Source organism: Trachurus trachurus (genome assembly GCF_905171665.1).
Source record: "Trachurus trachurus genome assembly, chromosome: 18".
In the NCBI taxonomy this organism is placed as follows: Eukaryota; Metazoa; Chordata; class Actinopteri; order Carangiformes; family Carangidae; genus Trachurus; species Trachurus trachurus.
The window spans coordinates 16532764-16556491 of NC_139909.1; the positions used below are offsets into that span (position 1 = coordinate 16532764).

The 23728-nt window shown below is 42.0% G+C and overlaps 1 protein-coding gene across 1 annotated transcript; it reads left to right on the forward strand.

Moving 5' to 3' along the window:
- Positions 1-1064: 1064 nt before the first annotated feature.
- Positions 1065-23544, forward strand: slc7a8a (solute carrier family 7 member 8a). The gene is made up of 11 exons (XM_083993238.1): positions 1065-1820; positions 7840-8044; positions 11370-11521; positions 16766-16891; positions 17665-17818; positions 18342-18465; positions 18674-18777; positions 19196-19292; positions 19390-19539; positions 19865-20042; positions 20689-23544. Exons 1-11 carry the CDS (start codon positions 1688-1690, stop codon positions 20853-20855), a joined length of 1590 nt encoding a protein of 529 aa, XP_083849364.1. The 5' UTR covers positions 1065-1687; the 3' UTR covers positions 20856-23544.
- Positions 23545-23728: the final 184 nt, after the last annotated feature.

Here is a 23728-nt window from a genome sequence, read left to right on the forward strand (position 1 = left end):
TTACAGAAGTGAGCTGGATGGACTCTCAGTGCTTTGACCTCCTTGAAGAGATGGGATCTTGTTTTGCACAACAATGTGCAGTAGTGACAGGCTAAAAAAAGCATCATTGCTCATGAGGGAAGGAACCCATTTGCACGACATGTGTGTGTATATGCTGAAAGTATGAAAGTAAGTTTTTCGTTTAAGAAAAACTATTATAGCACAAGTTAATACAGTAGATATACATTTAAACAGTAAAGCCTAAACGTTACTGTAAACTGAGATTGAAATATTAGTTATGGATTGCATCATGAAAATGTATCAAGGAGGAAATTACTCATCTGTCAAAAAATGTTTTGACAATTCACCTGAAGGAAGTCAAGAGGCTTTGATGAGTGTATGAGCGTAACAAGCGTCTGTATTAGTGTGTAGAACCACAAACCATCTGCACGCACTTTAGGGACATTATGAAGGACAGGCAGCAGGGAGCAAACATTTTACATTCAGACAATGTTGAACAACGGCGAGGTCATGAAACCGCAGACAGGGGAGTCTCTCATTGTCTCACTGAGAGAGCAGAAATCTCCCAGGTGCTGTCTTCACCATGTGGCCAGGAAATGTGTTTATTCTGTCTTAATGAAGGAACTTGGTCATAAAGAAAAAAAGAAGCATTGTATAGAGTGTGGTGTGTGTGTGTGTGTGTGTGTGTGTGTGTGTAGCTATGTGTGCCAGCCATATAGAGGATGGAAACAGCAGCAGCAGTGTTGCAGCATGCAGACTGACTGAGGAGCTAAATTTAGACTCGGGCTTCTGCTGCATGTTGCTGAATAATAAGTGTGAATGAGTGATAGTGAGAGTGAGTTGGAGACAGTGACAGTGGGAGGAAGCGTAAAGGCAGAGGGAGCTGTAAAGTAAAGACGGCGCGTGCAGTGCGCGCGGTGGAGGAGTGAGTTCGGGAACAGCTGAGAGAGAGAGAGGATTAAAAAAAACAGATGGGAGGGTCTGAAGGAGGAAAAACAAGGGAGGAGGGGGTATAGGCAGACGGGGGCGGGGTCCTACTGTAGACCTACTCATATGAAGGAGCACGAAATGTGCATTTACTCTAATACAACCTCTCTGAGTACAGGTTGGATGTTTTTAAAACAGACCTGAGCGACTTTACACGAGAGTTATCCGTTTTTTTTGTTGTTGATACCCGGAGCAGCTCGTGCAGAGAGGATGCTTTTTCTCTCTTGATCTCACACCTGGAACAAAGAAACAGTGAAGGGCTCGTTCTTGTCTTTGTTGTTGTTTTTTAACGAGCCTCTTTGCTTTGCTGCTGTTTTTTTTTTTTTGCGTGCAGGACTAAGTTATTTCCTTTCTGTCACTTTGAAGCGATGCCACTGGAGTACGCGCTTTGGACTTGATGTGCGCTTAGAGACCTGTGGGAACCTGTGGCACCACCTGTGACAACACCAGCAGCACCGCAGACAGTTCAGCTCGGCTGTCGGCACCGCACAGACCTTGAAAAAGAAGAAGAAGGAGAAGAAGATCCAGCTGCACGGTGCAGGTCGCTGACTTTCACCCGGCAGATAAAGCTGCAGCGCGTCTCGACGCGTAAAAGGAGGACATTAGGAGCGCACGGGGTGCAGGTGCTGCGAGAGGTGGGACAAGAAGGTCGCCTATAGAGTCGGTTCGTGTTTACCCATAAACTCCCAACCATCACACAATGACGGACGGACCGAGGCAACGAAGCAGCACAGCGGGATCCGGGAAGGATGCTGCCGGCGAGGAGTCGTCGGGAGGCGGGGTGGCGCTCAAGAAGGAGATCGGACTCGTCAGCGCTTGTGGTATCATTGTAGGTGAGTGAGTGTCACTGTGGAGGTGATGATGGTGACGGTAGGCTAACAGATACAGATACAATGTGGTGCTTTTCAATTCCCGTGTTTGTCTCACAGTTGGACTCCACCCTGCATTAGTGTAGTGTAACAGCAGGCGTCCCACAAAGTTACCTGTGTGGACAAAGAGTAGAAATAACAACACACACACACAGTCCTCCTGGAGCTGCTCTGGGATCAGATTTCACCCATTCAACCTACAGCTGCTCTAATAGTCTGTGTGAACACGTTGACTTTTGGACCCTACTGTATGCAAAGACTCGGATGTTGTGCATGGTTATGGTTTGTTTGACCACACACAGGGAGTGATATGTGATGCTCAGACAGTTTAAAGTGAGCATGTGCTGAGTCTTCACTCATGTATAAAAAGAAAAACCTCCATGTGACTGAGTTTTAAAAATAACACCATACAGTCCTCACACTCATATAACATACCAACCTTAAAGGACACATGTGTGTAACTGAAACTTTCTGTCCCTGTCATGTTTTCTTGCATCATGGCTCTTTGCTGTCGTTAATCAGTCTCAGTCTTTCATCATCCTTCCTCTTCTGATGGTGGTGATGATGATGATGATGATCTTGTCACACTCACTCATGTCTTGAAGCTCTCAGGATTTTTGCCCATTCAGAGAAATCTGCAGGCTTCATCACATGACATGATGAAGCCAGTTGGACAGAGCTGCCATATTCTTAAATATTCTTAAATATACACACGGCAGCACAGCCTCTGGTGGTGACTTGTGGGACCCGGTGTTTATCTTGGCATCTGTTGCATCATATCATATCGCACCATTCATTCTGTAATCTGTCCCCTGCAAGCCTCTCAACTTAATTACTAAGTCTAAAGCAGCCTACTTGCTCTAATTACTTGAGTGGCCCTTTAATTTGCATTGTGGAAGTGGACAAATACCGACCTACATTCAGTTAATCTGCATTTATAGGGAAAGTTTTTAAACTTCTTTTCATGCCTGCATGGAGGCAGAATAGTTTAAGTTGATTGTTGGACAATGGTGATGTTTAAAGTCTTAATACTAGGGCTAAAGCTAATCTAATTTTAATTATCAGTTAATCAACAGATTATTTTCCATAACTGATTAATAAGTAGGCTAATATGATATGGCGTCTTTCCAGATCAACAAAAACACTTTATAATACTATAAGGGGACTATTTGTAAGTTTTTCTATTGCTAAATAACAAACAGTAGTAGTAGTAGTAGTAGTAGTACTGTAGTAGGCTAGTTTGTTTCGGTCCATTCAACAGACACATAGCGATGGACTGGACTATACATTACCAAGTTTATTACGAATCAATACATTCGTTACTCATTAGTAATTAATGCATTAATGCTTGTTTATCATATTTTGGTTGTAACTTGTCATTATACGTTATTACATTATAACATTATTTATTTGCTAGTTGAAGAAACGCTGTGAGTTCAGCATCAAACTCGGTTCCTTTTCTCGCTCAGTGATGGTATCTTGTTTTGTTGGAAACTATCCTGTTTTGTGTCTTTGTTTATCACTTTTTCTCTTCTACTGAAGTCAGCATGCTAACCAGCTGGCCTCAGCCCAGTTGGCTCATCACTTACTAATACAGAGTCACCAAAGTGATAGCCTACTTTCAGTAGATGTTTCATTTAAACCTTCTGTAATGTAAGTGTAACAATGACTGAAGCTTTTGCTCTTTTTTAAAAAAAACAATTATTAAACTAATAATTCAGATTTTATGAAAAAGTAACACAGCTCTAACTACCATGTCTGTATCACACAGACTTTATTACAGTGGCAGACCAGTCGATGCACACGATCGGCCGGCAGGAATAAACACCATCAGACAACCGGCCGATCGATACATAAGCAGGGACGAAATATAGCACAGGTTGTCCAGATGGGACTGAGCCGTGTGTGTGTGTGTGTGTGTGTGTGTGGTCTACGTGTTGACCTTGACAGGCTGAAGAGAGAAGGGAGGGGATGAGTCATTCATGCTTGTGTTTCCACGGCAACGGGAGGAGAGAGGCACGGAGACGTGTGTGTGTGTGTGGATGTGTAAGTGCACATGGGAATTCCCAAGTGTTTTTTAGAGAAAGAGAGAGGGAGAGGAGAAAGGAGGTGATGAAGGAGGAGATGCAGGGAGCTGACGACCTTCAGTTTGTTCGCCCCCTCCCCAGGTTGCAGTTGCACTGGAAAGTAGCACAGAAGTCGACCGCCACACATTTGTATTCATGTTCTCACACCTCTCCAGAGTGATGATCACGCTCCGATCACTGACAGATCAGTGAAGAGGCCTGTCAAAGTCGTAGCCCCACCCTTCAGCATCTTTGCACCCACATTGAGATAACTTAATCACTTCTTTTATCGCCCTCCATTCATCTACCGAAGAAACAAGTTGGCAGCGCTGAGCTTCTCATGCCATCTTAGAAGATTTTCTTTTTCTTTTTTTTTTTTTTTTTATGGCCGTCCAGAGTTCGGCACAGTCACCAGACTGTTAATGGCCGCGGCTTTTGTCCTTGACCAAGTTCGTTCGTTCATTCATGCTCATTCAGCTCACATTGTCATGTGCGGCGGAGACGTGAGCTCAGGTGACTCGTCTGATCCTTTCACTGCGAACATGCCCCGCTGGGTTTCCATGAAAAGGGCCAAGCACACAAGGACATCAAACGCTTTTTATGGCCTTATTGTACAGTACAGGCATTTATCACCCACCCACTCACTCACACACACACACACACACACGTATAAATCCCAAAAAAATGTGCAAAGCCAGGAATTGGAATTAGCAGTGAACTTTTGGCCACGTGGAAGAGAAGGCCCCGCCCTGATAATGCTGTTTTATTAGCTCTCCTGGCTTAGCCGCGTCTGAGCTGGACTCCAGTCTCTGTGCTTTGTAACAGAATTGCTGAATAGTTTCTAATCCACATCACTTTTATTAAACATCTAATTCAATTTTAACCTCGTCTTCTTAAAATCGAATCGCCCTGCAGAACGCAAGTCCTTAATTGACAGAAATACAAACGAGCCGAGGTTTGATCCAAGAAAACAGGGAACCGCTAGTTTGTCCTGGGGTCTAATTGATGTAATTACCTTCATTACAACATTACTATTAGTGGTTCTGTCTCCTGTAAATTGCCTCAGTGTAATAATAGGCTGCATGCATGTGCACAGGGCCTGCAGGATCCGAGGGTCAAGCAGCAGGTTTCCTCGGCTTGGTGGCTGTTTGAACAGGGATTTAACACTGAGAGGAAAAGCAAGAACTAATCTAACAGGGATTTATAAAGGCTGATTAGCGTTATACCATAATGCTGCACAAACACACACACACAAACGCTTGTTAATATTCATAGCCTGCTGTTAGTGTGAGTGGTGTTTGGCTGAGAGGTGGTATTCAGTCATGTGCCATGGAGAGGCCCAAATAACTAACACAAATAACAGCTTATTTCTCTCTCTGGTTCCTTCTTGTGTGTTTGCTCCACTTAAATATACTTAACAGGTATTAGCTTCATGACATATAAGCTGAAATCTTTGACATTTTTGAAATGATTGTTGTTGTTTTCCAATTAGATATGACCAATGTGCCAATAATTGTTGATATGAAACAGAAAAATCCCATTATACGATTAGGCAGAGATTACCCGCTCGAGATGCCCAATAATTAAAACAATTATTTGATGCAAAAATTAATCAGCATCCGGTTTGATTATCAGTTAACAAATGAGATCAAACAAAGTCCAGAGAGCATGTCTGAGTCCAATCCTCTCCCTCGACGAGACACCAATTCAATAACGATGCAGGATATCAAAGTATCCAGTGACAGAGGAGGCTGAGGCCTGGAGCCAGCTGTAAAAAAAAAAAAAAAAAAAAAAAAAAAAAAGACACAGACTACAGTTCAGATGTTTTATTCTTGATACAAATATCCAGTTGGTCTTCGATCAAGGTCAAGAGACAGTCAGCGGTGGCAGCACTGCAGCACATTGAGGGCAGAAAAAGAAAAAAGAAAAGTTCCCCCTTTTGCCTGGTTGGAGACAAAAGGATGTAAAAACTGCAAGAACAGGAAACATCAAGATTCCACGAGTCAGCATTGGTCTCACATAGTTGTGTGTGTCTGTGTGTGTGATAATGCACATGACATGAACACACAACATGCAAGCGTGCACATTTGATCACCCCCCTCTCACCCTTCACTCGCATCACCTCTGCAGGTTTACGCTGCAGGAGTCTTAGCACGGAGCAGGGAGGGAGATAGCAGCAGAGAAAAAAGTGCTGAGTCAGCACACAACTGTTTTCTCTCTTTTCCACCCTCCTTGATGTCAAAGGTCACGCACCGAGGACCCCTTTTACCTTTCACCTGCAGCTGCTGGAGTTACATAAGGGAGCGGCCATCGCTCGCCGCTCACATGATGCATGTGGAATCCGTTAAAGTTGAACAACGTTGCATCTCCTCATGCTTCAGTTGAGCACATGGTTTGGCAAGTGCTCACATTTTGCTTTGGATTAAACTGATCTGAGAGAGCAGATCCTTTTTTTTTATGTTTGCAGGCTGATTATTTTTAACCTTTTTTAGCCATTTCCTCAAAGCAGCTGCAGTTGTTTATATTATTATTATTATTATTATTGATTAATCTGCTATTAATCTGTTAATTTAGAGTAGTTTAGCCCAACGCTGATAAAGAATAATCCAATTCTTTTTCTCATTGGCTGCACTTCACTCAACTCTTCCGGCTGAACGTGTCCGTATCATTCATATCTTTGACTTTTGTACCTCCAGTCGACTTGTTACGATTCAAAACCTTCAACCTTTGACCCTGCCGCCTTTTTTTATTATTTTTATTTTATTTTATTGGCTGCACGAGTTGAAGCACAGTCGGCCGAATCTGATCGCAGGCTCCTGACCTCCGACCTCGGCTTTGTCAGAGGTGTGAATCCTTTTCACGCCGGGGGGATTGTTGCGTCCGACTCCCACCGTCTCTCTCCGCTGCCTATATAAACTGCCTGGCACGCTGATGCTCATTGAATATGTCAGATCGTCCTCTTCTCATCACGCCTCCCTCTTTGCACTCTTTCACCCCGCTCCCTTGTCTTGCTCCATCTCTTCATCAATCTGTGCGAGTCAGCAGATTGCAGGTTCCCACTTCGCCTGCCTCATCATCACCGTTCAAACTGTGCTCGCTCTCTCTCTCTCCCTCGCTCTCTCTCTCCCTCTGTCTTTGTACACATGACCTAATTCTTTTTCCTGTTCACTTTGTCTCCTTCCTGTTCCACTTGTCTGTCTGTCCAGTGTCCACAATCACCACAGCAACTACATTAACAATTAACAATTGCATCGGTCGGCCTTATGTCCATGTGCAATGTGGTGAACATTGCACATGGACACAGGCATTTGTATTGTTACCCGGCTCCAGTATAAAACTAAACACACAATATAGGAAGTATTTTTTAACAGTAGGCTCAATGTTTTTAGATTATTTACCTACTTTTGCAAACAGCTACTTCTTCATTCACTTCCATATGATATCAACATGTACTTAACAGACTCTTGACATCTCCTGAGTCTGTACAGTATATAAACAGCTGTTTGGTGATTTTAGGCTGAGTTATAGGGTTAACTGTCAGGTGCACTGAGCCTTGTTGTCTTGGCGCGGTTGCCAGGTTTGGCACAACTCCCTGAAACCTGTGCTGCACGCCGACTGGCAACTGTTGTATGTAGCTCCTTGTCAAACCAAAGACGTGTTGATCCATGCTTTATTTATTATTTCCACCTGTTTCCAGTCTTTCAGAGTGGTTACAAGAAGAAGAAAAGAAATATTGCACTATTTGTTTGAGTTTTTTCCCTGGAGGACATGCAAAGTTAGTTTGAAAAAATACCTTCAATTATGATTTAGATAATAATATTAATAGACTAGAAACATGAAAAACATCTGATACAGCTCCTAAGCGTTCCCAGCTTGAGACTTGACACCTCTCTGTCCTCCCTCTCCTCCTCCGCCAGGTAACATCATCGGCTCAGGTATCTTCGTCAGTCCGAAGGGAGTGATGGAGAACGCCAGCTCCGTGGGCGTGGCCCTGCTCGTCTGGGTCATCACGGGCGTCATCACGGCCATCGGAGCGCTGTGCTACGCCGAGCTGGGCGTCACCATCCCCAAGTCCGGAGGAGACTACTCCTACGTCAAGGACATCTTCGGAGGCCTGGCTGGGTAAGAAAACACTTCACATCACCACGGTTCCCATTCACTAGTTTTGATCCGAGTCACTTTTTCTTTTCCTTTTCCTTTTTTTTTTTTTTACATATGTGCCGACTCTGGGGTCAGCGAGGTTCGATCACCTGTAGTAGCACCCTGTGAGAATATGACCCAGTTTTAAAGAAGGGGCCTCTCAAATAATGGAAGTTAATTTGACAGGGATTTAGGTGAGCATACCGACATGTCTAGATTCCTCTCTTTATCCTGGTGGATGAGCTTTCTGATGTAGGTCAGACATCTTGATCCAAAGCAGGAGGTCTCTTCAGCTCGTAGCCAGGTACAGGAGTTACGGGGAGAATAAAAGATATTAAGACTCACATGGACACAGACAAAAGCAGCCGGCCAAGGTGACTCTCAGAGGTAGAGAAGTCATTTGTTTATTTGTTTATTTGTTTATTAAGATCCCCATTAGCTGCAGCAAAGCCACAGCTATTCTTCCTGGGGTCCAACAGTATCAAATATACAGTTGAAAACACAAAACATAAACATTATAAAAATTTAAAACAAAAAAAACAAGTGAGCGATATGCTTAACCTAACAAAACAAAAACAGAATAAGTGTTTACATTTCTTAACTGTGCTTCATTCATTCTTCGTTATATTAATTGTTCACATACTAATCCTATTACCCACATTTCTACATATCATATATGTATACATCATTACACATCACACATCATACTTGTATATACATTCATTCTACAGAATATACATTATAATAACACATATCCTATATCCATCGAAATATACTCCATATATAAATATACCATGTTGTCTTACTATACCATGTTGTCATGCTGCTGCTGCTGCTGCTGCTGCCGGCGCGTTATTAACCTATTTCAAACCCTTCATCCGTCTTCCAGTCGACCATAAATGGTTCGCTTTACGGTAACAGTAGCCTAAACGCTTGGGAACCACGCTAGGTTAATTTCCTCACAAAAACAACATTGTTTGTTAGAGTAGATTTCACACACACACTGTGCCTCTGCCCAGACTGTAAACACAGATTAGACCATTGTGTGTGTGTGTGTGTGTGTGTGTGTGTGTTTTTTTTTAACTATCAAAAGGATGCATAGCCTATTATCAGGCCGTTTCGGGAGAGGAATTCGAGCAGACAAAACAGCCAATGATTGTTTTCGTCCCTTTGTGCAGTGGCTATCAATACACATCAATGAACCCTAACCTTCAGATGCTTGGTTTGAAGTGTTGAGGCCACACCGTTTCCCTGTGCCCTCCGTCTAGGATAAATAAACTGTGGTCAAGGGGCGTTTGTTTTTGTTAATCTGAGCTGCTTTTATCCCCTATGCCTGTGTGTGTGTGTGTGGTGGGGGAGGGGGGGCTTCAGTTGTGTTTGCATGTGTATATAAGTCAATAACGACAGCGGCGGAAATACTTACATCACCTGGTCGCCGCCGGATGAAGGCGGGCTCGTAGGAAAGAGGAAGCGCTCGTAAAGTCGTACTCTCCAAGACAACGTGATTGGATGATGTTTAAAGTACAAAGGCTCTTTGTTACCGTCACATGAGGGCTGCGTTACACCCAGAAAGTGGAGTATAGAGGAATGCAGCAAAAGGGGGGCGGCCTAATTATTGTAAATATCACATTTACCTTTATTAATTCTGTGTCTCATTATTTATATTTGTCTACGAGTGAGTCTATGAGACGTTCAGGTTCTTTACTCGGTTAAAACTAGTAGCAGGGAAATAGTTTTCTGAATTTATTTGGATTTTGAACTGTTGGGCTACAAGACAAGAAACTATTTGAATATGTAAATTTGGTCTAAAGGAAATTAAGTGAGAAGAAATACCACTAAATCCTTTATAAGCTCTGCAGCAGACTTTAATTAAAGTACAATTAGAGAGCAATTATTAACCTTTAACCATATGTAATAAGTCATGTCTTATGCAGGACTTCTGTCAGTGTGATTATTGACACATTGACCTGCAAACAGCTTTTTTATATAGTGACACTTAAATAATGTATACTAGGCTTTCTAGGCATCGTTTTATCATATATAAAAACTTTTAAAAGTGCATTATCTAAGATGAAGTAAAAATGTTGCACAAATTGTTGCAAAGGTTGGTCTACATTTTTTACGTACACACACACATACACACACACATTCCAGCGGGACACAATCCCGTTAACGCAGTCAGGTGTAATGATCCCTCTATAAGCTTTCGGAGAATTTCATGGAAATACCACACGTCTGGTCTCTCCTGCTCCACTCGGCTAAACCCCAGCCCCATGTCATCTCACATCTGTACAACCGCCTCCTCCTCCTCCTCATTCATCATACATCAGTGTCAGCTTCCGTACGCAGGCTCTAAAATGTTTTCAAGCCAACTGATACCAATAGTGAGTTTTTCTTTCTCGACGTTCCTCCTACTTAAACAGACTTTCACAGTTTGACAGGAACGAGTCACTGCAGTTAAACCAGCTGCCAAACATACATTTTTATTAGTCTTTTTCGCCGCAGCTTGGTCTAAATGTTGTGTCGCTGACTGACTGACTCTGCAGCAGCAAAGAAAAGAAAAAAGAAAATTCACAGACGCCTGTAGCTGAGAGTTAAAGTAGGTTAAAATTGTTGTATTTGAAGTTTCTCGAACAGCCTGTAACCGACAGCCCGGGCTCTCCCCCTTTTGTTTTGTCTTGAGGGCTCAAACAGCCTCGTATTTGCATTGCCTTTATCTCCCGGCTTATTTATTTTTTTCTTCTACTGATTGTGTAAACTGTGAAATCTTACAAAAGAGGGGAAAAATATCCAAGTTGAATTCCCAGAGCCAAAAGAGACCAAAAGAGTTGCTTAAAACACAATATTCAACATACTGTGATATGAAATAGAAGAAAAGCAGTAATATTCAACTTTGGGAGGCTTAAACCTATAAATGCCTCCAAATGATCAATTCATTATCAGCAATAAATCATTGTATATATGCTTCTCACAGCTACATGACAGTGGCTTGTAATAGAGGCCAAGAATACATAGTAAGGAAGACAAAGAAAGAGTAAACATAGAGTAGGCTATACATTCATGGAGGCCTCAACCATAAATAACCTGCTTTGAATGGGAATCTGTAAATGAAAGGATGTATATGTGCTGTATATGTAGCTCTGTGGTGTGTTTCCTCCTGTTTATTCTCACCTGTTCGTGGTCCTACACACTGTATTTGATCCCAACACCCTGCTGTTTCTCACATGCCTCTGTGTTTCTAACCACCACCACCCCCTCCTTCCCCTCCCCCCCCTACCTACCCCTCCTGTCCCCTTTTTTGTTCCAGGTTCCTGCGTCTCTGGATCGCCGTGCTCGTCATCTACCCGACCAATCAGGCCGTGATCGCGCTGACGTTCTCCAACTACGTCCTGCAGCCTCTCTTCCCCACCTGCTTCCCCCCGGAGAACGGCCTGCGCCTGCTGGCTGCCGTCTGCCTCTGTGAGTAGCAGCAACGTCAGCTCTCAGACTGATTACGCTGTAGTTTTATTTCTTTCCTCAATGAAAGTTGAAGAGAGAAAGAGAAAAAATAACCCTTTATCACCTGAACCATTTGTTGGTGCGGATGCATTGGCTCCCTGAAGGAACAGACATGCACAAAATGCCCAACAATCTTAACACAATGACAAGTCTGTCTAGTAACAGCAAAAAAATCAAATCGACAAAAAAGCACATTGAAGCAATAGTCTGTTGAATTTTTTTTTTTTAATTAATATAGTAGCAAATATTGTCAAAAAAGTCTGGAAAAAATTTAAAACAAGTTGCCCTAACCATAAAAGAAAATACATATATGTGCAGTTAATAATCTCAGATGCGATTTGGAGACAACACGTGATTAACACAAACTGCAAAGTGATGATAGAGAACATAAAAGTAAAAATTTCACTAAATATTCAACTATCTGCTAATACCAGCTACAGAAATATATAATTTTATCATGGTTATGTATAAAGGAGCTATTTGCATATTTGCTATTTGCATGCATATTGAATTTGCAGCTCACAGCTGTTTACTTATTAGTGTAAAAGAAACATTGCAAGTTTTGGATCAAGCTTCTTTCTTTTATTAAGAGGAAAGTCAAATGTTGATTCTTGTCTCCGTCGCAACTTTTCTGCTACTGGAGTTAGCAGTTAGCTGTTTAGCCCGTCTATTTACAGACAAAACAAAAACATACAAATGGCCCCTTTAAACAAACGTTGGCCTGTGTTGCTTAATGTCATTTCTAAGAGACAGACCTGTACTTGAAAATGACTCATCACATACGATAAAGGTTTTACAGTTTAATAACACTTCTTTCTTTCATCAATCCGCTAAAAGCTGCGTCTTCTCACGGACTCGGGTTTGATAAAGCAAAGATAAAGTAGCAGCGACACAGTGTAAACAGACACAGACACAGAGGGACACGGCGTCCTTTGGCTGTTGTGACGAGCTCAGAAGTTGAAAAGCAGCCAGCCAGCGAATCTAAGAGGCTGCACTGTAAAATGGATCAATAAAAAACAAATGGGAATGAATGCAATTAACCAGAAGCGATTTGGTGCACAAATGCTGACACGGGTCGGAGTCGGCGTTGAGACACTATAGCTGCTGCTGGATAAAGTGTGAAAACAAAACGGTCTGCAGGAGTGGTTACATCATCAGAGTCGTCTAATTTAAGATATTTAAAGTGTCACAGTTATGTCTTTATGTCCGTCTTCTCCTCCTTCTGCGGCGCTCTCCTGTTATTTAACGTTTGGCGGTCAGAGGGGCAGCGGGGGGTTAAAGGTGGTGGCAGGGCAGCTGGCAGCGAGTAGTGAATGCATGAAGACAAATGGATGGATGTGTTTGGCGCTGACATGACGGTGGTTGATTTGAATCCGTCAACAAAGTTCACACTCACTAGTCAAATACTGCAGGCAGCCTTCAGACAGAGACAGAGACAGAGACAGACGGGGGAGAAGAAGGAGAAGAAGAAGAAGACAAGATGTTTACTGTCCGCCGGTGTTTGTGCATCACTATGGAGCAATCCTCGCGGTTGATTACAAAATACGCGGTTCACCGTTAATACCTCCGTCCGTCCTGTCGGATAAACAAACCCCACAATTTCATCATTCATCATAACAACTGTGTGTCTCAGCCCACGTAACCGCATCTTGTTTAAATAACCACTGAATGTTTTTTGAGGGGAGAAAGAAAACAACTTTGTCCCCTTTTTTTTTTTTTTTTGGTTTTTCCTCCAAAATATCGTCGGTCTGGTTTTGAGCTCAACTGGAAACGGGTTTGTCCATTTTTAGCTCCTGTAGGTGAGCGACCCAAAGATAAGTAGGAGCTGGTAGAACTGGAGGAACTGGAGCTGTCATGTTAATGTATGTAGTACTAATGCAACAGTGTCACTGGGTTTGTGTAGGAAGGAGACATAGAGGCTACTGTATTTAATATCTGTTGTCCCTCAAATCCTGTGACAGATGGTCAGACAGTAACAAGCAACACATTTAAGAAGTGAGAGATCCATCACTTCTCTCAGAAACGTTAGTTATGTTTTCACTTTCACATCTCTGTCATGCGGGAACTCTCACAAACGGTTGAACAGACCTCATGCATCATCATCAATCATCATTTATGATTCATTTAACAAGAAAAACATTCGCAACAGAAATGTCGAAACACAACAGTTTTTGTTTTGACGTTTGGATGAAATTTGAAAAGGTGCATTTGCATTAAATCCCAGCAGCAGAAAGCCTGTATAGGTAGAATAGAAGATTAGATGAGGTCTATTATGATTAGATATTAGTTAAAGGAATACATTTAGGGAAAGAAAATTATATTCAGATTCTTCTTAGGTGGTAATGGGTGAAATCTACTCTGGTCTCTACTAGTTAAAGCAGAGTAGAAACTATAGAGGAACAGAAACTGAATGTGTAGGCAGAAAACATGAAGTGGTCCATAGGGTCACACAAAGTGAGAAGACGACTGGTTTCTTTCGAGCTTCTTCTCTTCTCTTGTTTGATGAGATGCTCTGACAGCTTTTCATTTTAGTTACAGACATCGACCTACATTCACCTGTCACTTCTGTCCCACTTTCAGAGCAGAAAAAAAAAGAAAGAAGGAAAATCTCAGTTCTGACAGGAACCGCTCGCAGTCATTTTATTACACAACTCTGGATTGTTGTTTTTTTTAGGAAAGACTGATTTTCATTGGCTGAGTCGGCAGAGTGATGTGAGTCAGCTGTGCAGATGTTGTCAGGCAGAAAAGTTGAGGGTTTTTGTGCATCTGTTTTATCCAGTTGTTATTGTTGTTGTTGTTGTTCAGGGGGAAAGTGGGTGAGAGGTAAAAGCTGTTTCTCCACAACTCTGATTGATGTCATCCTTGTTGTTTATAGGTGTGCGTGTGTGCGTTAAGACCTTCGTGTGAAGGGTTGGATACTGTATAATAGCGTGCAAGATATATATCCTTACTTTATTTTACCTAGAAAACCGCCCATAACCAGATCGAGTCACACCGCCGGCGGCCCCGATTGGTTCGCTCGTTTCAATCCACAAAAGGGAGAAGGTTTTCCAAAGGTGTACCGTTACAAAAAAACACACGTTGGGTTGGGAGTCTCCCTGGGGTGCGTCTCTTCCTACAGATGCCAGAGCACGAGGTCATAACTGTCGTGTTTTCCAGCCGACTCGCAGTTAACTCAGCAAGTTTCCACACACATGCACATGCACACACACATGTACATATCTAAATGCATAACACATTTTGTATACTCAGCTTACAGGCAGCTGAGCGGCCCCCACAGCTCAGAGATTCGAAGAATGTGTGTGCAGGTGTTTACCCGAACCCTGCTGGTCGTGTGTGTTGTTACTGTAACGTTGTGTAGTGACAGAGAGATCATCTGGTTCCTAAAACAAGTCTGTTTACCGGCGGGTTGAGGTAAGAGGTTTAAGATGTATCAGGTGGATCAGACAGAGCTCGTTTATTGTGTCTCTGTGTCTCTCTGTGTGTGTGTATACACCACACACCACACAAATCAAGTCATGAGACGGACTGTGTCTGTACAGTCTCACATTTCCTGTTTTTTATGTGGAGGGAGCTGCAGCAGCAGGTCTCCCCCCACCACCACCACCACCACCACAACTGCGGTTCTGTCTGCTGAAGTCATTTTGTTTTTGTGGGGAAACACATGCAATTTATGCCTCAATTTTACCCGCCTTTAAACCCCCTCCCCCCCTTCCACTCTCCTACCTAAAAGCCTCCAAAACGCCGCCCCGCAGCACGTGCAAACCAGCTCAATCCGCAAAACTCCATCTACAGTAACACACATACACACATCTGCAGAGACATGCATGTCTGTTCATGTGCATCTGCCGTTTGTTCCCTGCAGTGGCAGCTCAGCCCAGAGTTATTTAATGTGATGAACTTAATCCCACGGAGTCAAACAGGCCCATTATTTAATGGCACCCCACTGGCCTGAACCCACTGGCCTGTTGTACGCAGCAGTACAGATCAAATCCATTATCTTTGTCTGTGTTAGCTCGGCCTCGAGCTCGGGGGCAGTGGAGCTGTATGTACAAAAAAATGTCCCAGTTTTTAAAATCAATAAACCAAATAACTGATAAAAAAGCAAATGTCAGGCGATCGGTTTGTCAAACATGTAAAAAATATATAATTTTTTTTTATAATTTATTACCCAACAGCCATTAGGTGATACACCAGAGTAACATAGTATAATATATTATACTCATAAGCATCATAAAGCGATAAGAAGATGCAATTATGTGATATTAATCTTAGAATCATTATTAAAACTGAGAAAGTAGCAGAAATACAAACTGTAATATTTGTTTAAAAAGAAAATCTCAACACTTTTATTCAGCAACATGAGTTATAACCTTAATTATTTAGTATTTTTCCAGTCTAATAGTTGTTGCTGGGTCATGTAATAAAGTAAAAGTGAGATGTTTCTGTAGTTTTTCTGATAAATATAAAAAAAAATGTAAAACAAAGCTAATTGTGTGACTGAAGTTTGTGTAACCTTAACCCTTCTAAAGAAAAACACCAGTGCAGCGCCGCAGGTTGGAGGAGATAACGGCTCAAGTTCAATGCGATGATGCAGCAACAGAGTCAAAGGTCGCGGCTGCGTTTATGACACGTCACATAGGCTACGTTCAACTGTGCAGCTTTTAATCTCTCTCTCTCGTTTTACTGTCCTGAGATCAGTTCACTCGCCTTCGAGAAAACGTCAAGGTTATTGGCTTTTATCAGCGACAATAACCACTTTCACAACTTCTTTTCTTGGGCAATTTTACGACGACTGTTACTACAAACGATGCAGTGACAGTGTTTTGTTTTACAACACCAATTAAACACAACGATCCTCTGCTTCTTCTTTTACTAATTTCACTGCCTGGCCTCACCTTCAACTCTCATACTAGAGAACAGTCTGTCCAAAGTCGTGTTGTGCAGCCAAATGTCATTTAAACGAGCATTAATTTATTTCCAATTCCCCTCTAGGTGCAAAAATTTCGAAAAATATAAAAATTTCACAATGAATTTTGGAGGAAAAATGCATAAAATGATGCACAAGACATGTAGAATAGACTGAAAAAACAATATAAGTGTGGAAAAATGGTGATTTAAAGCGGAAACACAATGATAAACGTGTTTTTTAATGGATAAGATAAAAGCTAATTGTGCGTTTTGTTGCGTTTGTGTGTGTTTTAGTGCTGCTGACGTGGGTGAACTGCTCCAGCGTGCGGTGGGCCACCAGGGTGCAGGACATCTTCACCGCCGGCAAACTGCTGGCCCTCGCCCTCATCATCGTCATGGGCATCGTGCAGATCTGCAAGGGTGAGCTGTCCGATGCCATCTGTGCATCCACACATACATACACACACATACACACACACACACACACACACACACACACACACACACACACACACACACACACACACACACACACACACACACACACACACACACACACACACACACACACACACACATTTTGCGGTCAACGGGGACGTCCTCGGTCACGTGGGAGTGGGGCCGTATGGACTCCCCGCGGACGCCATAAGGGTTCAGTAAGTTTCTGGGGGCCCCCTATCTGGTTAAAACTCACATCGCCAACATCAGCACGCCCGGGTGGGTTTGCAGTTCAAACATGGCCGAGGGCCAGTTATTACAGGGGCCACAGAGCGTAAGGCCCCTGAAACAACACGATGGGGGTTCCTGTGTGACTGTTTGAAGATGGTGAAGAGTTCAGTGGCGGATTTGACGGGAGATTTTTAGAGTGTATATATGAGAGAGCAGAGAGAGACGACATACTTTCATGCTTTCTAGAAATAATGCCAAATGAAAAAAAAGATTTATGAAGATTATTTATGATTTAGACGTTCGCCCCAGTGCAGGATTAGACAGCGTCTCAGTCATTTTCAGGGGGATCACAGTGGGGAGACACACTGATTACATTGGAAAATGGTTTTCAGCTGGATTTCCTCACAGCAAGAATGAACATTAGCGAAACTCAGTCCTGTTTGCAAATGTTGTTTGTTGTTAATAAAGCAAAATGATCCTGATTATTCATGTTTGTTTGTTCCTCCTCTTCTCCACCCGTATAGGAGAGTACTACTGGCTGGAGCCCGCCAACGCCTTCGAGCCCTTCCAGGAGTACGACGTGGGTTTGATAGCCTTAGCCTTTCTACAAGGCTCCTTCGCCTACGGAGGGTGGAACTTCCTCAACTACGTCACAGAGGAGCTGGTCGACCCCTATGTGTACGTTACTCTTCTACGCGTTGTATCGTTGTGTGTGTGTGTGCTTAGAGAACGACTTCTTTCTTTCTCCAGCGCTGAACGGGTCATACAGCTGATGCAAAAAGCTGCTTGTAGCTATTTTCGGTGATTAGCAGTCGCATACCAACTGAGCTTCCCAGTTTAATCCCTGATCCTTTTTGTTAAAGCTCTCTGAAATTTAGTCAATTTAGCATGAAGGAAACTCTCACTGTCTTTCCCTAATGTCTGGCTGCTGACCTAGAACAACGTCCCCGTGATATGAAAAGGTTTATTTTTTAATTTCCTTTCAGTTTTCTGTCTATTTTTCTGTTATTTTTTTGGAAACTCACATTTTTAATAACCTTGGTTTCCATTAATACACCTACCCTGAGATATCATTTTTAATTTCCTGCTTCAAATCCCCCCGACCCCCCACTCCTCGCCCTCCTTTTTTTAAAATTTCCTCCTCATCCAAACATGACTCTTTTTTTTTTTCATAACATTTTCTTTTATTGTCTCCGTGCAGGAACCTTCCTCGTGCCATCTTCATCTCCATCCCCCTCGTGACCTTCGTTTACGTCTTCGCCAACATCGCCTACGTCACGGCCATGAGCCCAACGGAGCTGCTTGCCTCAAACGCTGTTGCCGTGGTGAGTAGGTCTGATCATGACGCAGGGTGGTCCCATGACTTCATTCAAACACACACACTCACACACACCTTGATGGTTGAATGGCTCTGTCGCCCCCTCTAGTGGTCCCTCCAGGCGAATGCAAGTCAAACGATGTGTTTGCATCTCAGTAGTTGCATTAATAGCCTATATATATATATTTTTTTAAACTTCTGTGTTTGTTTGACAGACGTTTGGTGAGAAGCTGCTGGGAGTGATGGCGTGGATCATGCCCATTTCTGTGGCGCTCTCCACCTTCGGAGGAGTCAACGGTTCCCTCTTTACCTCTTCAAGGTGAGTTGGCTCAATATTGACACATTGCACCTCTGGATCACCGTCAGACCATCTTTGTCTTTGTTTTTTTCAAAATACACAAACAACACCAACACAATGTCAAGAAATAGCCAAGAAATAACAATTCATTCCGTCATAATGTCTAGAAATAGACTAGAAATAACGGTTAATTGCGTAGAAATAGCCCAGAAATAATTGATTGTAATTGCCAATTGCAAGGACTTTGCATGAAATTCTGGTCTTTCCAAAAAAAAAAACATGAAAAGCATGTGAAAAACATGACATTACTATGAAATTGACAGTTATTTTGAGGCTATTTCTTGACATTATCATGTAATTAGCAAAACACCTTATGACTCATTACATTGTAATGACCACATTTCCCCGCTGAAATTCACCGTGTCTCCGTCTTGTATAGATTGTTCTTCGCCGGAGCCAGAGAGGGCCACCTCCCCAGTCTGCTGGCCATGATTCACGTGAAGCGCTGCACTCCCATCCCTGCTCTGCTCTTCACTGTGAGTCCTGCTCCTCAACAACATGATCTCCTTCATATAAGTGAGATTCAGTCTTTTGTTGTGACACTAACAAACCTTCTTCCCCCCACCACCACAGTGTCTATCCACGCTGCTCATGCTGTGCACCAGTGACATGTACACTCTCATCAACTACGTGGGCTTCATCAACTACCTCTTCTACGGCGTCACTGTCGCCGGGCAGATCGTCCTGCGCTTCAAACAGCCCGACATGCACCGACCGATCAAGGTTTGTTAATGTGTTGTTGTTGTTGTTTTATCTATCATTATCTTTTGTACTTTACTCATGAATACACAGGACTATACCACTTTGAGTTTTCAGAGGAGTATAATGTGCAGTGATTCTACTTTAAAGCAGCCAAAGACTTGTTATTGAAAGCTGCTCTCTAGTGGCAGGACAGATGTACTGTCAGAGAGATGAGTATGCAAAAGGATGAATAAAAAGAGACTAAATAAAAAGACTAATGCAGTTTTCAAAGAGCCTGTTGAAGCATCATCATACCAGATTATTCTCAGTATTTGACTGTGAACCTGTGCTGCTGTGCTCCCTCCAGATCAGCCTGATATGGCCGGTGATTTACCTCGTCTTCTGGGCCTTCCTGCTCATCTTCTCCCTCTACTCTGAGCCCGTGGTGTGCGGCATCGGCCTGGCCATCATGCTGACCGGCGTCCCCGTCTATTTCCTGGGAGTCTACTGGGACAACAAGCCACAGTGCTTTGACGCCTTCGTTAGTAAGTAGTTGGTTTATATCCCGGGCTTGGTGGTGTTAATAAAGTTGTTTTAGGGTTGTTGTTTTGTTGGTTTGTTTTAAATAATATTGTTAAATAAATATGCAACAATCAACAAACACGCAAAACACCACTCATGTCATATTTGCATCAAGTTGGCAGCTAGATTTGGTTAGCATAATGTAGCATAACAACTGGGAGGTGCTAACCTATAGCTCTGTTAGGTTTTATGAATGTATCTAATAGCACCTTTAAAACTAAATTTAAAAACAGATTATATATTGTTTGTTTTAAATCCAGTGAAATAGTCTTATATCAAATACCATATTATATTTTAGAGGGAGTAACATAGCTATTTTTCGGGCCGGGACAGCTGTTTCCCCCTTGCTTCCAGGGTTTTTGCTAAACGAGGCTATTCCCCTGTTAATTTCAGTTCTGTTCTCATTGTACACATATACAGTGATGTTGCACTTGTAGAAGTAGCAAAATGTGTCATAAAATGTATTTTTTTCCAAATGTTCTACAAATCCTGTGTCTAATTTAAAGAAAAGAAAACCCAATAATTCCTCATACACACTGGTTATGCATTATTAAAAAGCACATTTACTGCCCCATCCCTAAAACCTCTTATTGTTTTGTTTTTTTCCAGACAAGATGACGTATCTGGGCCAGAAGTTCTGCGTGGTGGTTTATCCTGCAGAAACCGGCAGCGGCGGCGGCGGCAGCGGGAGTGGAGAGGAAGGAGAGGAAATGAAGGAGGCCAGGTCTCCTCTGTCCAAGGAGGACGGAGACAACCACAAGTCAGCGGACTGCTAAAGTCTTTATCACCCATCGACCCCCCACTCCCCTTCGCCCCCAAAAGAAAATCAACGGGCAAAAAAAACCGACGCACACGTGGGCGCACACATAACACAAAGACACATGCAGACGTACTACACCACGGTTTGTAGTGGGTTTACTGATCAACAACTCGCGCCCCCTCCCACCACCACCACCACCACCACGATTTGTCTTTCGGATTTTTATTTTTTTTTTAATCTGGTTTTCAGCATCGCATCAATCAATCGTTTCTGTGCCAAATATAGTTTGAGATGTTGAGAGTAACACGACCTCAAGCCTTTTCAATCTGGGGTCCTTCAAATGTGCAAAAAGGAAAGGTTAGCACCTTCCAACTCCTCAGCGCATTTACCTACTCATCATCATCATCATCATCATCGTCGTCGTCGTCATCCTCCACCTCCACACACTCTCTGCACACTCCTACTGTAAGAGCGACCTTTCTTTTTTTTTATTTAGTATTTTTTATTATTATCAAAAAGACTCTTACTGTACTGTGATGGCTACGCAAACAGTTTTTTGTTTTGTTTTGTTTTGTTTGTTTTGTCTTTTTTTTTTTGCCACATTGTAAATTTTTTTTGCTTTGTCATACATTCAACACCAAAGCTGTATTTTGATTGTCGAAGCAAAGAAAATCAGATTCAGATCAAGTCATTTCATGTCGTGAAGTCGTACACCAAGTGCTGTTGTTTCGTTTTTAAAGGTGACTGTGATTCCTAAATGTTTCTCTCATATATTTTTTTTTTTTTTGTAATTGTGATAATTGTTTATATCATTTGCCTTTTGTTGTTATTTTAGTTTTTATATGTTAATTTCAGATTTGTTGATATTCTTCTTTTTTTTTCTATTGGACATCATATTCATCTGGGCCTATTTTTTACTCTTGAAACTGCGGATGTGTACACCTGAGAGATGACGTGTGATCTGTGCTTTGCATTTGGTGAATGTGCTGGTCAATGATGCACACTTAATTGTTAATTGCCTTAATAATTAGAATATATTCTGTACTTGGGTGCCATTGTAGCTGTGTTGTTTTGACTGAGGCAGTGAGATAATTAACCCATTAAAACTGAGGGTGCAGCGTAGACTTTAGACAACTAGAGAGAAGAAGAAATAGACCTGATAGTTTTCACCATCACGTTTGCATCGTTAATGTGCAAAATCCCGACACCGACACATGTGAATGCCCGTGTGAAAACAGTTTAAACAAGGTATTGATTGTCTTTCATGTTTTACAGCAAAAGTATTTTTGTAGCTTGACATCTAGCTGTGTTTAGTTTTTTTTTTTTGCTTTTTGCTTTATTTAGAGGAATAGAAAAGAGGCTTTACTTTAAAAAAAAAAGTTTTGATTCACTAAAAAATTATTTTATAGTGCAATATTAGTGCAGGCACCAGCAAAAACTGAACATACAACGCTAATGAACCCATTCTGTGTTATGTTATCTACACCTATGATGTATGTTATTGTAATGACACCCCTTCATTCATAAAAACACACATTTATTATTATATTCTTTTAATGTCTGCAGCCTTTCTATAAACCTTGTGTCTCAGGGCATCCCCACTGCCTTCTCCTTACATACACTGCCTAAAACCTCCAGACCATGAAAACTCAACAGAGCTGCTTCATCGCTTCTTTGAAATCCGAGTCTGTTTCGTGGTAAATGTCTTTACTGGTGCTTCTAGATATTTATTTCCTCAGGAGTCTCAATTTTACAACTGATTCCCCCCTCCCTCCCTCCCTCCCTCCCTCCCCTGCAGAAAAAGTTCACACAGGATGTGTTGGATAATTAAATCTATGGGTGTACCATTTAAAATAGGCAAGTAATGCAAAGGTTGCTGTTGTAAAACTCTAAGGGGAACAGGGTGTCTTGGATGTCTTTACACGTACAATGATTGTGTGTGTTGTGCCTGTACAGTTATTGTGTATTTACAGTATGCACAGATGTCATGATGGTCTGTATTTTGTCTCTTAGTAAATAAAAACCACTGGCTAATGTTTGAAACTGTAATTCAGGGCCTCATTTATCTAAATATCTAAATATCTTTATCTTCATCCCATTGTTCAATCATTTGAAAAATGTGATTAATATTTTTCTTAAGACAATGCTTTCTATAATGAGAAGATATTTAGAGACATAGACTTTGTGAATTTCTAAGCAGGACCCTTACTGTGCATAAATGAGGCCTGAAATGTTTCCACCTCAGAATTCAAATGCTGCAACTTTGCATCTCAGATCCTGTACGATGCGATGCACGACTGAAAATGTCAAGAAAGCACAACACAACCGAACCGTGCCCGTATATTTCTCGCTAATGTCGTAACTTCCTCACTGTTTAGGGTTTTTTATCTGCTGCAACGTCCATCAGTGCTTTAATTCAGACCAAAACAACCTTCAACATGGAGGAAATATGAAGTTTTCTTTGTTGTAATGTGATTTTAAAGTGATTCTTCTCTTGCCGATATAGTATCATCACACTACAACAACAACCTGCCTGATGACGATGGTCATTTTCAATCATTTTGTGTCTACATTTGCCTTTTGTAGTCCACCATTTCCACCGATGTATCTCTCAAACTTGTGTCTATTTTTGTGTTAAAAGTGTAAATGTACATATTGGTGTGTGTGAGTGTGAGTGTGTGTATGTGTGTGTGGCAAGAATAAAAAAAAAGTACACAAATATATCAGACTTTTCATGTCTCCTTTGTTCAAATGTACACACACAGAGGAGAGTGTGAGGCATTTTCAGCATCGACATGAGTTTTTATTCTACTCACAAACTAAACCACAGCAAAGGCCAGTTTCACACAACCCTGTGTGACTTTAATGGGGGGTGATGGGGGGGCTGCA

Bases quoted from the DNA above. Each gene is read 5' to 3' on its own strand.
- slc7a8a (XM_083993238.1), top strand. From the start codon at position 1,688: ATGACGGACGGACCGAGGCAACGAAGCAGCACAGCGGGATCCGGGAAG. The intron at 16,892-17,664 runs GTGAGCTGTCCG...CCACCCGTATAG, and splicing joins CATCGTGCAGATCTGCAAGG to GAGAGTACTACTGGCTGGAG. The intron at 18,466-18,673 runs GTGAGTAGGTCT...TTTGTTTGACAG, and splicing joins CCTCAAACGCTGTTGCCGTG to ACGTTTGGTGAGAAGCTGCT.